Source organism: Lissotriton helveticus, chromosome 10 (genome assembly GCF_964261635.1).
Source record: "Lissotriton helveticus chromosome 10, aLisHel1.1, whole genome shotgun sequence".
Taxonomy (NCBI): Eukaryota; Metazoa; Chordata; class Amphibia; order Caudata; family Salamandridae; genus Lissotriton; species Lissotriton helveticus.
In genome coordinates, this window is record NC_136071.1 from 1,048,177,987 (window position 1) to 1,048,196,679 (window position 18,693).

At 46.8% G+C, this 18,693-nt stretch overlaps 1 protein-coding gene across 2 annotated transcripts in view; it reads right to left on the reverse strand.

Moving 5' to 3' along the window:
- The window catches only part of NEBL (nebulette), an 874,906-nt gene extending 866,215 nt beyond the window's left edge, over nt 1–8,691 (reverse strand). The window contains exons 1-2 of one of the 2 annotated variants that reach the window (XM_078663757.1): nt 8,403–8,691; nt 5,841–5,935 (exon numbers count right to left, since the gene is read on the reverse strand). In XM_078663757.1, coding sequence (XP_078519883.1) covers nt 5,841–5,935; nt 8,403–8,471 — 164 coding nt within the window. In that variant the 5' untranslated portion in view covers nt 8,472–8,691. The remainder of the gene's footprint in view (nt 1–5,840; nt 5,936–8,402) is intronic. The other variant, XM_078663758.1, reaches the window with a different exon arrangement.
- Between the last annotated feature and the right edge of the window lie 10,002 nt (nt 8,692–18,693).

An 18,693-nucleotide genomic window follows, 5' to 3' on the forward strand; every position in this document is an offset into this window, starting at 1 on the left:
TTCACCTAAAAACATATGGTGGAGACCAGCATTTGCTATATAACAAGCAATGACACCATTCAAATCATTGTGTTTTGTGCTAAAATACCAAGCTCATAACAGCAAATCTCCCAGTGGCTGCCATGCAGCAAATGAACTCGAGTTCTGAATAGTGTTTAATTACCACCACTAAATTTAAGATTTAATAATACTGTGCTTTCAGAGTTGATTGGCATAAATCTTAATTAAGTGACTTGAGCCTTAAGCATATATTCTGCATGTAAATTTCATGAAGTTACTTGGTTGGCTTATCTGCCAAAAATGCAATTGAAGAAGTGAAAGGAGATGTATTATAAACAGTTAAGGCTCTCTGTTAAAATAAAGGCAGGAAGGTGTGGAATTGCAAGTGAACATTGTCAGAGCCTTTCTCGCACAGCCTTTGGGTACTAAGGCATTGTAGCACACAGAGAATAGAAGAAAAACAATTGGGAGCCAGACCAGGAACAAATTGTGCTGCAGTGACAAGGCACCGTGACTTAAGAAGGATGGGTGGTTCTGGAGAACAATGGCACATGGATATGATTTTTAAAACATGGCATATGGTTTAATAGACTTAATATTCAAACTGAGAATGTTGCCAATTTTGTACATATTCTTTCCGGCTGCCAATTTAAAGTTGTATGGAGAAGGAAGCTTTACATTAACCATCAAAAACACTACATCTATTATTACAAAGGGGAGTAGGTCAGGTTTCTGTATGGTTCAAGTAAGAGGGTAGAACTGATTATATGTTCAAGGTCTGTTGGGTGCTTTGTTTCTACCCTGACTACTGTATTAACGATGTATAATGATCTAACAAGGATGGTACGAGTAATTTGCGTTAGATTTAATACATAGATCCAGAAATATCTGCTTTAGAAGGGAGTAGTTGTTCTGTGCACCAAAATATATGTTGGACTCGGGCTGCCACTTTCTGGTAAAAAAAACCCATAAATTAAGACACACTGTCCTATTTTCTTTGTGGACTGAAAAACAATGTAAGTAAATAATCCCATGATTGAACTTGGAAAGGACACTAACTGATGATAAATGCCTGCATACTAAACTGCATCCTTTTCATCAGGCACCCAAGGAGATATAGAAGGAAGCTAACAGAAAAATTCCCAGCGCCATTAGCACATGTAAAATGTTTTTTAGATACATATTGTTCATATTGAATGCTGAGACCTAGTTAGATAAGTCCTTGTCGGCCTCAGAGTCCTCCAAATGAAAATCCGGTTTGATCTGCTTTATTACATCAAAAAAGGACATTTTTGTTGGCTCTTAGGGCTCAGTGCCCTTTACCGCCACTAACCAGTGCTAAAGTGCTTGTGCTCTTTCCTTTCAAACATGGTAAAATTGGCTTACACCGAATTGGCAAATTCAACCCCCCAAACTCCCCCTAGTAGTGGTTGCTCACTGTGCTTGCCCGCTACACACCATGTGGGGGCTGGTCTCACTTTTACTTTGTTCTCTCTGATTCACTACTTGTGTCTATTTTTGGTGCTCTCTGAAAGAATGCCTATGGGTACATATGACTGGGTGGGTAACCTGATGTTCTTTAAGGTCATCATCTACTATTTACTGTGCTTTGAAAGTTGATACAATTTGAATATGTAATGAAAAATGTGCTGTAAAATTCACTATTTTGGTCTGTCGTTTTCCAAAATTTTCTTGGGGGGGTAAACCACCCCAAATCCCCCCTAGTAGCGTTCGGGCTCGCTCGCTATGCTCGCTCGCTACGTGCTGGACGGGGGCTGGTCTGGCAAAATTTGCCAGGGCTGCTTTCAGTTCCCAGTCCGGCCCTGAGTGCTGCGTCTGGCGACATCTGACGAGACGAGGGGCTGAGACACGTGAGGAATGGAGAGTGGCAGAACCAGGAGCAGCCCAGCCTAGCAGCCCTAAAGAAACAGAATGAAAGCGAAAACAGTGGCAGCAGAGTAATGATGATGTTGCCCAGCAAAAAGGTCAGAATGATGCTCCATAGAAGCGACTCAGGAGAGCAGACTGGATACGGCCCGCATCCATTGTAGTGCCAGGCAAAGAACACCAGTAAACAAATCCGCCCAAAATGATATGAATAACAGGAGTCGACATCCACTTGCACTGAGTACATGACAGAATGCCCCAGATAGTCGAGTTAACCAGCATGCCGGCGATTGCCGAGGATCCCAGTCCCCGCTCCACGGCAATCAAGACACATCACCCCCAGAAGGCCGAAGGAAAGCACTGCAGACCTCCAGACTGGGTGAACACAAAGAGTGAAGGGAGGAGGCTCAGAAACTGTTGCACCCCAAGAAGGCGCCTCCTCACTCACTCACCATACTCTCTGCCGGCTCTTGCTAACCACTCTCACTGGACACTGCAGGAATCCCCTTCGGATTTATGACGGAACAATGCATTTCACTGCAATGCACGCCTTTGCCTTTATAACTCATAACCTTTACCACACATGTTTCTACAACTAACGACAAGGCAACCGTTCTCAGGAATGGCACAGGTCGTAAAGAGGAACCAGAAGGGTTTCTCAGTTTCCTCTGATGACACGATAGCCTTTAACATGGCGGTGCCTATACCAGCATGCATATGCCCTTGCCACCAGTACCACGCATATGCCCTTACCATTCATCGTATTGTATTGTATATGTTATTTCTAGAGTGCAGCTTTCACTCTGCAGGAGTATTTTGGCAATATGCAGAAATAGACGGGAGGTACAAGATGACACACACTGCCTCGGAGATTACTGAAGGGTTAAATAAGAGAGAAGTATAGAGAGTCTGGAACTTCAAATATCCAGGTTGTAAAGGCATGCATTGTAAATGCATATGGGTTATACAAAAATGCGTTGTAAAGCCGATGCATGGCAATAGTGCATATGTTGTAACGCATGTGTGGTAAAGGCACTGTGTGGTAACAGCTACGTTGTAATGGCTGCTTCTCATCTTCTTCAATCCGGCTTCAATGCACAATACGGCTGCACCACAGGCCTTGAGGATTTAGCATGCCGAAAGGAGTCGTGCTGACACACAACTCCGCGGGGCCGCACGGCAAGGAAGAAACTGCAAACCAAGCCGCTGGAGCACATCCACCATGCCTGCCTCAAAAGATTGTTTCACAAAAAATAACCTAGAAGTAAAGAGAATGAGAGGGCTTTTAATCTATGGGAAAGGATTGTGATTGGAGGCACAGGGGCCTCAATGAGTGAGTCATTACAGCGAGAAGGACGAAGGGGTAATATGGTTTTCCATAGACAGGACTACCATTCCTTGCATAAAGTTCAGTTTTAAAAAGTGCTGGAATAAAAATTTTGATTTCTCATATATAAAAATATTCATGCTTTCAAATGTGGTATCAGATCACAGTTACCGCTACTAGTCTGTCCTGACGTCTGATCGTCCAGTCCCCCAGGCGTCCTTGGGAGACTGTCTCAGGATTTATTTCATCGCCCATGATCTGGCCACTGAATTGTGATATGCATTTTGTGTGAATGTGTCTGTAATGTATTTATAAACTGAATGAATGAAGAATGGATGTGGTTTTTTGAATCTCTTTGGAATGTGTGTTTGATGGAATCGGAGTTTTTGATCAAATGACATAACCGCCTCGATATTATTATGTGACATGTCTGGTTATGTGTGTTACTACTTTTGTTAAAGAGAAAATATATGTCTATATAAAAGAAATGAAATAAAAAAATTATTTTGTCTTATAAACTGGTCTCCTCGAATTGCTTCTGGTTTCAGTGAACTTACCACTGCTAGTTTAATGTAGGGACCCTAGCAGGGCCTTTGGTATTAAAAAGGGCAGTCTGTTTTGTTGTTTTGTACAGTGCAACCATTAAAGCATCAGACGACCACAGCAAATAAATGATGAAACGTGCAAAAAAAGATGAATGTCCGACAGTTACTATCCAGTTTGAAGCTGAAAGACAGATTTTTTGGGCCACCCTAACACACTTGTTTGTCTAACTATCTACAAGCACGTCATGAGACTGTCCATCTACCTCATATGGAGCTGCAAGAGAAAACACATAAACAAAAATTACATTTTGTTTTATGAGAAATTGGACTAAATATATCTATCTCTCCAAATCTCGATGTGTGTTGCAAATGCACAGGGATCCTGCACAATGCCTGTATTGCCAGTTTAACAGTTATGGCACGCTGTAAAATAAAAAGGTGTTACTTTTAAATGAAGCCTATGTGGCTGAGCTGGTTCAACAGAGTACAGGTACTGCAGACATCGGAAAACCGGTTGACTACAGGAAAAAAATTGGGGCACATGGTAAAAAAAAATTCTTTACAGTGACCCTCAAATGTGAAGGTGCACATGAGAGCTTTTGGACTGCAATAAAACAGATATTGTCTCAAAACTTCCTACAAGTATAATTAATTATAGTTTTCTCTGACCTAGAAACACATTAAAGCATAGCGTTATACAATATAATCAAACTATTAATCGATCAATTAACCAGGAACATTGGTGTGCTTTTCATGGTATTGTCGAGCCTATTTCATAAACAAATAAAAGCTGTGCCTTTTCTACTCCTTGTTTAAGAATCACTTGGACTTGTCTGGGTATAACCAGCCTGTATCCTGAGGACTGCAGAGGGCATTTGAAAAGGTTAATAAGCGGCCTAGGATAGCATGAGCTTTTATTACTGTAGGTCACAGGATGGGTTATGTAAGGGTTTAGGAATTAGATGAGTGAGGTTTTAATCATATAGAAGGACAAAAATAATCAGAACCACTTCTTAATGATGGGCCCGAAAAACATCTCAGTGGACCATGGATTTGTGAGAACAGGGGAAAGTTGGCAGGCCCAAGTGTGAAAGAAAAAATTGGAAACAGAAAAACTATCTCCCCTCCACTGTGCTGGCTGCAAGGAAACTTATACTTCGATTATTATTCGTGCATGCATAAGTATCTATGAATATGTATATCATTACACAGGCATGTATGTTTATTTGTGAACATACATTAGCCTGCGTGAGGTTAAAAAGCACGGACCAATCCGTTCACCCCTTATGAGTTTGCGAGTTGTTATGGCTCAGTTCCACGTAGGTCCCTGGATTCCAGATGTGATGTGATGGAGAGGTGGATGCTTCTAGAGAGGGCACCGCCAGCCAAGGCCTAACTCATAAGAGTGGCTTACAAGAACTTAATTTAGAAGTCGGTCAACAGTTTACTATACCTGCCGAACAGGTGCTTGAATCTTGATAGAGTTTAAACTTCTTTTCACTTAGGAACAAGGGACACACATCTATTAAGGGCTCAATTGGCCCCTCGGCTCTCTGTGGCCCGGGTGCTGCTGCACCCGTTGCACCAATGGTAGCTAAGCCCCTTGTCATGCCTGTGCTATTCAGGTGTTGCCGATTCCCTGTTTATCTTTGCATGAGCGTTTCTGGAAAACAATTGCATACCATTCATAAGAAGAGGGGTGTGTCGCAATTACTGCATCTTTTGATAAACATCAGTGTGTTATGAAACTGTGAATGAGAAATAACAGAGAGGAGTTGTTGACTGGCACAGCCGACCAAACCAGGCAGTGCTGTGGGCGTTCATGGTCACACAAAAGTGCTGCAATTAAACACTACACAGCCAAGACAAATGCTATTATCTCCTCCTACAAAATAAATGAGGACAAGACACAACACATGCGCTGCCAAACTCTTGCAGAATACTCTACCACCACACCTAAACGACAGGGCAGGCCAACTTTTAACAGCAGCACTCTGCGTGTTTACGTTAAGAGTCTGACTGAACCAGTTGTTCTCTGCATATTTCTGCCACACCTCTCATTTGGCACCCACTGTACTTACGCATTACAGTACGGCTTCTTTTCGTATCCTTTGTAGTTGTTCATGTTTAAAGTCATTTTGCAGACTTCGCAGTGGAAACATCCTTTGTGCCAGTACTGTAAATGAAAGAAGGAACACGTGAACAGTCGTAATATTTCTATATTTCATCGGTCATTATACACGATTTCTAAAGGTGAGTATGCAAAGTATAACATTTTGCATGAAATGGTCACACAAAGCAAAGCTTGTATTGTTAGCAACGTTTTCTATATTTTAAGTAATCAAAGAACACGAGCGGGCTGTGGGGAAGCTCGTGAAATAAACCCTTCACTGCTGGCCTGATGACTAGTGCACCTGGGAAGAATGTTTACATATTGGCAAGCAAACGTACCGCCTAAAAACAAATATTGCTGGCATAGGACGAGCACAGCCCCAAAAAAACACAAGAAAGCGGTACTAGGGTTTAGGTACTCAGACTGACTATTTTTGCAGCGTTTACACGCGGCTCTGCTTCAGGGACAATCCTTGTTCGACAGAATGCACAAGGATGTGATTCCTAACTTCTCTTTTGTCGAACAGAGACTCGGTGTTCGGGGCTGGAAAGAAAGGCGCCCCCGCGCGCGCTCCAACACCTCGCTTCACACCCCACGCACGTGCATCATTCGCTCGTCGCAGCTCGGGGGGATGATCGCACGTTGTGGCGGCGAGAACCTGCGAGCGTCACGTGAGCAGGTGGACAGGCCGAGGGTGACAAAGCACCTGTATTGGGATGAATCAAATGGGGGCCATTCGAGAGAGACGCTATGGGGCTGAGTGGTGCTGCTTCAAACGGGGTGCTGCGGTGCTCTGCGATGCACCGGGTTGTGCCATGAACCCCCGAGAAGCTGTGACGTTTATGAAAAATAAAAACTGCAGGAGCTGCTTCTTGGCATCTACATGTGGTTTCAAATTCAAGTCGTTTTTTCAGCTTGCTGTAAAGGTTTTCTATGGAATGGTGCGGTTTAAATAACACGCTGAGCTTGCTGGCTCCCAAGAGCGCCCTCTGAAGCAGAGCGTGCAGTCTCAAACGACCACAATGTTGTTTACAGCACAGCCCACGTTGTGGGACGCTCGGAGTTGTGCGTGAAGGTGGTGTATTTGAAATTGCGACGGCGCTGCTGTACTCTCTTTGTCGCTGGTTCTGTTCTCCAGGGGGTGCACTTTGTGGTACAGAGAAGGCATTTTAATCACAGGCAGTGATGCGGTAACCAGGTGCTGTCAGAAGTTGTCAGAACACGTGAGAAAGCATGCATTATTGTTGTAGGCTATATTCAACAGTAAAACCAGGGAACCAGACTATAAGCAGGCCCACAAACAGCCAAAAAGTGGTACACGCATTGACCTTTCAGGTCAGAACTTCTGACACTGCAGTACTGCCCTGTGGCAAGAACCACTCGAATTAGGGGATTTGCGGCTGCGACTTTGCTGCATAATTATGGACGCGCCACGTGTACAATATAATGCATAATATGCAAAATGATTTTCAAATTAAACAAGTTTCTAGCTCAAGCGCATCCAAAGTTCCTAAAAACGCAGCAACACAAATTGCCGCACAGTGTAAGGCAAACGTAAAGATTGACTGGTCATCTTTCTCTTGCTTATTGCTGCATTTGGGCATAAAATGGTAAGAATAATGGGGATACATTCACAAAAACAAATAGGTAATACTATCACAAAATGTGCTGCATTGTTCAGCATAATTGCCTTGTCTTGCCACATAATTTAGTCAATCACCCCACAAAATGTGGTCCTTGGCACTAGCCTGGGGGAGAAGACAGCTGCTGGACTCTAAGGTGTGCTGTAAAGTCTGCTAAAGTCCACCAATGTTTCTAGTTGGTTGCCAGTGTGTTTTCTGGAACCCAGCTGTGTCAGGGCTGCCTGTAGGCCAGGGTGTTTTTTAAAGCACAGAAGTGTTAGCGAGAATCTTGTGGCAAAGCGGGTGCTATAAAGGCCCATTCTCTCTATCACTCACCCACCACATGCTGGGTGTAACTGGCACACACTACTAGTACGCAGTGAACGAAAATGTGTGTGTGAAACGTCATACCGAGGGGGTACCAAAACGGAAGCTGGATGATGCTCTTGAGACCACGTGCCCCTTCCGTGCACTCTACCTGCGTTGTGAGCGGACACTCGAATGATGCCTTCGTCATGCCTGCATCGCTGCTCTACCGCATGAATCAGCATGTGGGTAAGGGGACCTAAGGTGGCCCAGTCCTCTGCCCGCACCCCCCGCTCTCTGAAGCTGCCCGTCCCCCCACCCATGGGAGCACATTCTAGTAATACGTGGGTTGCATGCCTGGAGGTGTCAGACAAGGGGGCACCATACCACAGCATCCGTTCCTCATCGGCTTCCGAGCCCGGTTTCCTGCATCTAGCAGTGACGGGGAAATAACTTGTCAGGTGCTCTGCGCGACAGATGGCATGTCACCTTCAGCGACATCAGCGGGGCTTGCTGACCCCAGAGGTGTCAGCGCCGGATAACCTGCTGGCTGTCAAGCATCCCTGCCCCTTCCCTGGTCGATGGGGGAGAGAGCGCATTACCTTGTCTAAGCAGTTGACTTTTTCAGTGGGATACACGACTTTCCCACAGCGGGCGCACTGGGGGTTCATCCCCGCCCCACAGGTAGATGCAAATTGGGGGGAGCAGGAGTGCTACTTGTATGTCCTTCCTGGTGCACGCTGTCAGCTCACTCCTGCCTCTGTCCAGCTAGGGTAGCTCTCCAGCACCCGAGGTCAGCGCAAGAAGCAGTGGTTCACGCTGTATCACTCCAGTGGCTGCACGAGTTCCTAGAGGCTTATCTGGCGCTCATCTGGTCCTCTGAGCCTCGGTGGAGGTAGCTGCTGCACTCAGTCTGGTAGGGGAGGAGATTCAGCACTCTGCCGGCCCCCTTTCTCGGTGCGTTCAGGCGATAGGACGAGCCGCAGCCCACTGGAGAAGAGCGATGCACGAGCACGCAGCGAACCCGAGCCAGAGAACTGGTGGAACCGCAGCAACGCCCTGAGCTGCAGCAGCAGCGCCCGCAGAGGTCTACAGGGGGAGGGACCGGGAGGCGCGCCTCCGCCGGGGACGTGTAAGAGGCAGCGAGAGTGGATGGAGCGAGAGCAACCTGCCCGTGAGCGCGCCCTGCACCTGTGCGCGCGACATGATGCGCAAGGCAGACGGGTGGCGAAATGGGCAAAGAGGTGGGGTACGGTAGGCCTACACCGAGTCTCAAGCCGCCCGCAGTAGACTTTCAGAGCACTGTTCAACCACTTCCTGCAAATACAGCGAACTTGGATTGATGTTCAAAGTATTTTTCTGAAAGATTACTAATTTATACCGAATTTAGATGAATGATAGATATCAAAGTAAAAGTTCTTTAACAACTGGCGGCCTGCACCGGGGAACTTCATGTTGTGGAGAGGCCAACACAAGACGCAGCGCAGAAAACAACATGATGCAAAAGCAGTGCTGAGAGTTTTCGCTTCATAAGAGACAAGTCTCAGGTTGATCCAGTGTGTCTGGAATGTGAGTAAGGATCAAAGGCAGCTGGTTGGCTCTTTTGCAAGACAGGCTGCTCTAGCGAGTTTAAATTCCTGCACTACCCAAACATGCAGCCAAGAAAGCAAACATTGGCATTGCCAATCTTTGTGACTTTAATGTGGTGGAAGAAATATGCCAACTATCTCTATTACACACAGCAAATATACAGTCAAGGCCGCAGGAGTGCAAGTTCAGATACAGTAAACACATTCTGGATTTGTTATATTAGGAAGGTAAGGGCCTTTACTTCGACTCGTGCCTTTTAATATAATCATGATTGGTTAGCCGTACAGTAGTCCTACTATGGACCGTGCATATACTTTAGGTTAATCCATTTTAACTAGTTAGCATCAAAGTTTGTAGCAGGTGAATGCACATGCCATACAGAATATTGGACAGTAATTGCCAAAGCATATGATGCTTTTTTGTTAGCAACAGCTTGTAGACAATGGATATACACACGTCAGAACATAAAACAAATGATACATGTTTTAATTCATTTTGCAGTACGTCAGCATCTGTACAGCTCCTGAAGGCATGCAGCCCTGGCGCTTTTCGATGCTGCAGATTGAATACTGGAAAGAAACAACGCATGAATTATAAATCACCTTATTTTAAAAAGCAGAATTTTGTGATCCTACCCTCTGAACAACAGCAACACAAAAAGATGATGGATGGAATGCTGAACATTGTCTAACATTCACCCCCAGTACAGAGATCTGGGCCTAAATCCATCGTTCTATTTGCTCACTGTGTCATTGCAGTTTGTACCCAGCCCTATGCAAATCAGTGTTGATGCTGCTCCCCCATGGGAACAGTCAGGGGCGGATTGGCAAGGCGGGCATTCGGGCATGGGCCGAAGGGCCGGTGCCTCAGTGCCCTCTGTGGGTCGTTTTTTTCTCCCCTGTCCCAGTCCACAGAGAGTGGACTAGGAAAGGGTAGAAAAAAAAACGGCCCACAGAGTGCACGGAGACAGACAAAGAAAATGAAAGCAGCCTCGCTGTGCGGTTGGACAGCGATTGTCAGCTGTGGCCTCTCCTTCACCCCTGCCCTGCCAAGCAATCAAGCTGAGGCTGGGCTGGGGAGGGGTGATTGTTTGCAAGAATCGGCCTCCCTGGGGGCCAGGTGTTTCTCAGGCCTTTGAGCCATTTTCACCTCGGCCCCCCTGGGGCCCATGCAGCCCAGAAACGGTGTTAGTCTTAACACCTCGCCCACAGCCCTTCACATTCAGGGAATAGTGGGCGAGGAAGAATGGGTCTTGCTGTGGGGGTGGGGGGGGGGGGGGGCAGGTGATGTTTGGATTTTTTATTTTTATTTATTTATTTATGCGATTTTATATAGCGCAGACTTTACCCGAAGGTGTCAGAGCGCTTCACGCTAGGAATAACAATAATACATGAGGAGAAAAATTACAAGTGGACAAATTACAAAAGCAAACGTTAAGTTACATGAATCAAAAGTGACAATAGTGAGCAACCAAAATACATGAGGTAGCAATCGGTACATTACAGGAGGAAAAAGTGATATGTGTGCAGGTTACAAAAGCGTACAAAGTACAAGTAGAGGTATAATACTGCAATAAATGGCAGACACTCCAGCACAAGAACAAACGTTACGTAGGCAATGGTGGCACTTGTGCAAGTATCTAAAGCAAGCAAAAAGTGAGAGGTAGCATACAGTGTGATACCAGAGAAAAGTGACGTTTGCAAGTTACAAAAGGGAACCATACACAGGTACAAGGGTAATACTACAGTAAATGGTAAACACTCAAACTGCCAGAACACACTGGGAAGGCACTTCCCATGCTCCAGCTTCACCTCAGCCTCCCCCCTGACTACCTGGCTACCTTGGATGACCCAGAAAGCTGTGTTTTGTGCTCCCCTGCCAGGACATTTTCCCGAGGCCTGGAGTGCTGATTAATTTACTAATTGCAGGGGCCTTACCTCTGTTCATGTGCTCCTGAGCTGAAGGTCTGGGGAGGGCTAAGTAGGTTAGTAATAGCAGGGGCTTTGCTGCTTTTCAGGTGCTCCTGTGCTGGAGGGCTGGAATAATTTTGTGACAGAAAGGGGCCTTGCTATTTTTTTTAGTTGCTCAGCATGTAGGCCATTGTCACCTTGGCCCTGTGTCCTGTGCAAGAACAGTATCCTCCCACTTTCATTTCTTGTCTGTGCAAATGGTGTTTCATGAAAGGGCACGCCCCTTGAATGTGGGCCACACCCCTTAAATATGGGCCATGCCTCTTGAATGTGGGCCACTTTTTTCGTCAGTGCCCGGGCCGAATTGTTATTCCAATCCGACACTGGGAACAGTCCAACCTGAGTTGCCAGGCCAGGTCCTCCCTGGACCGGAAACAGGCATCCTGAAACTAGGGTTTCAGGGAATCACCCCACATCAGCCAGGTTAGATTAAATCCAATGGCATAGTTACCACCAGAGCCATGTCTGGGCGAACCCTTCCAACTTAGGGCGACTAGTGCAACACAAAAAGGTGATGGATGTAATGCTGAACATTGTCAAACATTTAACCCAGTTCAGAAATCTGAGCCTAAATCCATTGGTTTTTTGCTCATTATGCCTTTCCAGTTTGGACCCAGCTATTTGCAAATCAGTCTTGACACTGTGCCCCAGGGCAGCAGTCCAGCTTGAACTCCTAGGCCAGGTTCTCCATGGACAGAAAAAAAGCATCCTGGTACTGGTTTCGAGGTATCACCCTAAATCAGCCCAAATCAGCCAGGCTAACTTTAATCCAATGGTATAGTGAGTACAAGATACACCTCATACCCTTCCCACTTAGGGCGACTATTGAATAACAAAAAGACGATGGACGAATGCTGAATATTGTCGTACAATGGACGTCCTGGGACCGATTTTGGGGTATCACCTCTCATCAGCCATACTAGCTTGAATCCCCAGACGTGGGTCCCATGCTCACTATGCCATTGGATTCAAGCTAGCCTGGCTGATGAGGTATGATATCCTGAAATGGTTCGCAGGATGCTTGTTTCCTGTCCAGGGAGGGCAGGCTTCACAGGAAATTGAGCAGATGCTGAAACTTGAAGCTTGTTCCCGAGTTCCAAAGTTGACAGTTCTGGTGATTACGTTGCATCCTCTTCTTATATATCCAGAACCCGCCTCTGCATCAGGGGGCCCCCAGCAGTTGAGGCACTTTACCTCTGTTTGGGCACCATGCTCCCCGCATTTTTGTCCCTGCTACACGGACTCGCTGATACAGGGGCTGCGGCGGTACAAGGGGACCAGGGAGCTGACTCGTTGTTTAGAGAACAGCTGTTGCCATCATCGCACCCTGCTCACAGGTGCCTCAGTGGACATTCCTTTCCACATTTTCCCCCATTACACCAGCCCAGGGCGCTCTCAACATGTGGCATCCTGGGAGTTGAAGTCCTGGCTTTACCCACAAACTTTAACAGGTGCGCAGCATTGACTGGGGGGAGGGGCGGACCTACGCCATTCATCTAGAGGCAGCAGGAGCTCACGAAGATCACAAGACTTGCATTAGGTGTTGGGCACTGAAGAAGGCAGTCCTTGCCGAAATGCATTTGCCGCCACCGAAGCTGCTGTCTGAACAATAAAGTCTGCTTTACCTGTTCCCCTCTGGGTCCTGCTTCGTTCTTTTTGGGAGCAAGGTTTCCGATATACCACGGGTTCAAAAGTGGCGGGACCCATCAGCAGAGTGCTGCATCTCGTGAGGAGGCTTTGGGCGCTGACGAAGGCTATCTACGGCCAGAAATGCATCCGCCACTTACTGCAAAATAAAAGCCTCCAACTGTTTCCCCTTTGGGTCTCTGCTCTTTTCTTTCTGGGAAGGAGATTCGCTGCACATATCAATGCGTCAGCCAGAGACGCACTACAGAGCACCCCCACTTCACTCTGGGCTTGGACTTCACTGGCTCGAACTGTTCCAGTTCTCTGCGTTGCCAAAGTTGTTTGGATGGTCCTACGTCCGCCAAGGAGCCCGGGAAGAAATTTGGCAGTTGTGAGGTTATTGCAACCTTGCTCTGGGCAGCGTGCACTGTCACAGCAGTCCCTGTTGCATGTATTCCTGGACTTCGTGGCTGAAGCGGTATAGGGGAGCTGAGGAGGCGCTGTTTTGTGGACTACAAAGCTGTTCTTTAAAAAATCATCACATTTTGTTTTTTTAATTTTGAGAGCACACTTGGCTTCCCGCACGCACGCACAAGGAGTAAATTATTACTTCATCCCCCCAGCAACACTGCCAGGAACCTGACATTGGGAACTCTGGGACTTGTAGTTTCCCTTTATCAACCGAGTACTACATAGGTGTGCTGCCTAACGAACTGAGGGGCGGTGCGGAACTGTTACCATGGGTTCAAAAGGGGCCGGACCCATCAGCAGAGTGCTGCATCTCGTGAGGAGGCTTTGGGCGCTGACGAAGGCTATCTGCGGCCAGAAATGCATCCGCCACTTACTGCAAAATAAAAGCCTCCAACTGTTTCCCCTTTGGGTCTCTGCTCTTTTCTTTCTGGGAAGGAGATTCGCTGCACATATCAATGCGTCAGCCAGAGACGCACTACAGAGCACCCCCGCTTCACTCTGGGCTTGGACTTCACTGGCTCGAACTGTTCCAGTTCTCTGCGTTGCCAAAGTTGTTTGGATGGTCCTACGTCCGCCAAGGAGCCCGGGAAGAAATTTGGCAGTTGTGAGGTTATTGCAACCTTGCTCTGGGCAGCGTGCACTGTCACAGCAGTCCCTGTTGCATGTATTCCTGGACTTCGTGGCTGAAGCGGTATAGGGGAGCTGAGGAGGCGCTGTTTTGTGGACTACAAAGCTGTTCTTTAAAAAATCATCACATTTTGTTTTTTTAATTTTGAGAGCACACTTGGCTTCCCGCACGCACGCACAACGAGTAAATTATTACTTCATCCCCCCAGCAACACCGCCAGGAACCTGACATTGGGATCTCTGGGACTTATAGTTTCCCTTTACCAACCGGGTACTACACAGGTGTGCTGCCTAACGAACTGAGGGGCGGTGCGGACCTGTTACCACGGGTTCAAAAGGGGCGGGACCCACCAGCAGGGTGCTGCATCTCGTGAGGAGGCTTTGGGCGCTGACGAAGGCTATCTACGGCCAGAAATGCATCCGCCACTTACTGCAAAATAAAAGCCTCCAACTGTTTCCCCTTTGGGTCTCTGCTCTTTTCTTTCTGGGAAGGAGATTCGCTGCATATATCAATGCGTCAGCCAGAGACACACTACAGAGCACCCCCGCTTCACTCTGGGCTTGGACTTCACTGGCTCGAACTGTTCCAGTTCTCTGCGTTGCCAAAGTTGTTTGGATGGTCCTACGTCCGCCAAGGAGCCCGGGAAGAAATTTGGCAGTTGTGAGGTTATTGCAACCTTGCTCTGGGCAGCGTGCACTGTCACAGCAGTCCCTGTTGCATGTATTCCTGGACTTCGTGGCTGAAGCGGTATAGGGGAGCTGAGGAGGCGCTGTTTTGTGGACTACAAAGCTGTTCTTTAAAAAATCATCACATTTTGTTTTTTTAATTTTGAGAGCACACTTGGCTTCCCGCACGCACGCACAAGGAGTAAATTATTACTTCATCCCCCCCAGCAACACCGCCAGGAACCTGACATTGGGAACTCTGGGACTTGTAGTTTCCCTTTACCAACCGGGTACTACACAGGTGTGCTGCCTAACGAACTGAGGGGCGGTGCGGACCTGTTACCACGGGTTCAAAAGGGGCGGGACCCATCAGCAGAGTGCTGCATCTCGTGAGGAGGCTTTGGGCGCTGACGAAGGCTATCTACGGCCAGAAATGCATCCGCCACTTACTGCAAAATAAAAGCCTCCAACTGTTTCCCCTTTGGGTCTCTGCTCTTTTCTTTCTGGGAAGGAGATTCGCTGCACATATCAATGCGTCAGCCAGAGACGCACTACAGAGCACCCCCGCTTCACTCTGGGCTTGGACTTCACTGGCTCGAACTGTTCCAGTTCTCTGCGTTGCCAAAGTTGTTTGGATGGTCCTACGTCCGCCAAGGAGCCCGGGAAGAAATTTGGCAGTTGTGAGGTTATTGCAACCTTGCTCTGGGCAGCGTGCACTGTCACAGCAGTCCCTGTTGCATGTATTCCTGGACTTCGTGGCTGAAGCGGGATAGGGGAGCTGAGGAGGCGCTGTTTTGTGGACTACAAAGCTGTTCTTTAAAAAATCATCACATTTTGGTTTTTTAATTTTGAGAGCACACTTTGCTTCCCGCACGCACGCACAAGGAGTAAATTATTACTTCATCCCCCCAGCAACACCGCCAGGAACCTGACATTGGGAACTCTGGGACTTGTAGTTTCCCTTTACCAACCGGGTACTACACAGGTGTGCTGCCTAACGAACTGAGGGGCGGTGCGGACCTGTTACCACGGGTTCAAAAGGGGCGGGACCCATCAGCAGAGTGCTGCATCTCGTGAGGAGGCTTTGGGCGCTGACGAAGGCTATCTACGGCCAGAAATTTATCCGCCACTTACTGCAAAATAAAAGCCTCCAACTGTTTTCCCTTTGGGTCTCTGCTCTTTTCTTTCTGGGAAGGAGATTCGCTGCACATATCAATGCGTCAGCCAGAGACGCACTACAGAGCACCCCCGCTTCACTCTGGACTTGGACTTCACTGGCTCGAACTGTTCCAGTTCTCTGCAGTGCCAAAGCTGTTTGGATGGTGCTACGTCCGCCAAGGAGCCCGGGAAGAAATTTGGCAGTTGTGAGGTTATTGCAACCTTGCTCTGGGCAGCGTGCACTGTCACAGCAGTCCCTGTTGCATGTATTCCTGGACTTCGTGGCTGAAGCGGTATAGGGGAGCTGAGGAGGCGCTGTTTTGTGGACTACAAAGCTGTTCTTTAAAAAATCATCACATTTTGTTTTTTTAATTTTGAGAGCACACTTGGTTCCCGCACGCACGCACAAGGAGTAAATTATTACTTCATCCCCCCAGCAACACCGCCAGGAACCTGACATTGGGAACTCTGGGACTTGTAGTTTCCCTTTACCAACCGGGTACTACACAGGTGTGCTGCCTAACGAACTGAGGGGCGGTGCGGACCTGTTACCACGGGTTCAAAAGGGGCGGGACCCATCAGCAGAGTGCTGCATCTCGTGAGGAGGCTTTGGGCGCTGACGAAGGCTATCTAAGGCCAGAAATGCATCCGCCACTTACTGCAAAATAAAAGCCTCCAACTGTTTCCCCTTTGGGTCTCTGCTCTTTTCTTTCTGGGAAGGAGATTCGCTGCATATATATATATATATATATATATATATAAATATATAAACGCTCCCTCTCCACCATTCAATGGAGCACTCTTCGGCGGGTGCGATCAGCGTTCGTGGACTCCCGCTCAACATCCAGCTCAGTCACAGCTACGTAAAAGCAAATGAACCACACTCACAGGGGGGGAAACGTTTTCAGTAAACTTCTTTATTCCGATATGGACAGACCCGTTTCGGCGTCAAGCCTTCTTCAGTGTCCATGACACCCAGAAAGAGAGACCTTAATAAAGCATTCAGCCCATAAGTCATTAACATGGAGAAAGGACAAATCGACCTTACTAAACCCGAGCGCCATATTAACACGATGTTATTAGCTCATTAGCTGTGAATATGCTCATGTGTGAAAATTCAACATAAAAGCAAGCCCACTGTTATCCTAAGGTCTTAGTTAATTATGCCGTGTATCGGTGTAGCTCCCTACAAACTTTATAAGTAGGGAACATCAAAACTCACCCATTCCTGGTGCTCTCCATACACTATTCCTATTCATAGGTAGGATATCCGAGAACCACTCCTGTACGGGGTACTAGGTTCTTATTTCGCCGTGTATCGTCAGATGTCCCTTCCACAATAAATGCTGGCTCTTATAAGGTCAATTTTACAATAAAGAATAAATCTAGGCATTATTTCATAGTTCTGCTATTTGTCACATCTTCACCTTTCCTCTGTTGGGATTACCCACTCTCTACTTCTAAGATTTGCACAATTCCTAGAGTAGTCCATCAGCCCATTGTTTGAGTCACATCACTAAACACCCCATACTACACTTGACTCGAGAATACTGTACAGTATAAATCATGAAGTCATGAAAAATCATACATCATAAAAAACATAAGAGACATAAAAACCCATCTGACAAACTAGTACAATATATACAGTATATACACAATATGTACTGTGTTCGCAAGTATATCTATAAGTTCTCTCACTCATGTAAAGATATATACATAGTTCATTCAGCACGTATATATACAATGATATTAAATTCAATTGTGCCTATGTTCACTGAATGTACCGTTCATCAATAAGTACAATTGTGTACAAGTATGTACAATCAGTTCGCTCTATCTCCTCTGCAGACTCAGTCTACTGCTTACCCAGATGCACTGCCAATTCCTCCCCGCTGTTCAGACCTCTAGGGGACTTGGACATAAGATCTATAATGTACCTAGACTCTAGGCGCCGTAACCTTCGTAATCTGTCGCCCCCTCTGATATTATTCAGGACAAAGTCTAGGCCAAAATATTGCAGTTTGCTTCTGTCGCGCTGATGGAATTCTGCTAAATGCCTTGCGACTGGATAGGCTGGATCAGCCTTGTCTATGGCCCTCAGGTGTTTCAAGATCCTAATTTTAAGTTGGTGTATTGTGCTGCCTATATATCGCAGTCCGCATGGGCAAACTAAGCAGTAGACAGCATAGGAGGTACTGCATGTTATGAATTTGTCGATGGTTTTAGGTCTCCCTGTGTCCAGCAGGTTGTAAGACAGCACCCGTTTACTCCCAGCACAGGCCTTGCATATGCTACAAGGGAAGAAGCCCCTCATCTCTCTAAGAGTCCCTGTACGTGATGTAACTTTTTCAAGGTGACTCCTAACCAGCATGTCTCTTAGAGACCTAGACTTCCTAAATGTGACCATTGGATGTGCTGGTATATCATCCTTGATAATCGGGTCTGTCTGTAGGGTATGCCAGTTTTTACGCAGCATTTTCCTAGAATGATTGGCTTCTGTAGAGTAAGGGGTGATCATCCGAAATTTCCCACCTCTCACCTCAGATTGATCTCTCGGTTTACCTCGCAGAAGTTCTAACCTGGGTATCTGTCTTACCCTGCTGAGAGTTTTCTCCAGGGAACCAGGGTTATAGCCCCTCATCTTAAATCTACTGATGCACTCTGAGGCAGCCGACTCGAAGTCCTGATCTCTAGAGCTATTCCTACGGAGTCTCAGGAGCTCTCCATAAGGAATACTATGAACCAGTTTGGGAGCATGGTTACTACTAGCACTTAAGGTCGAATT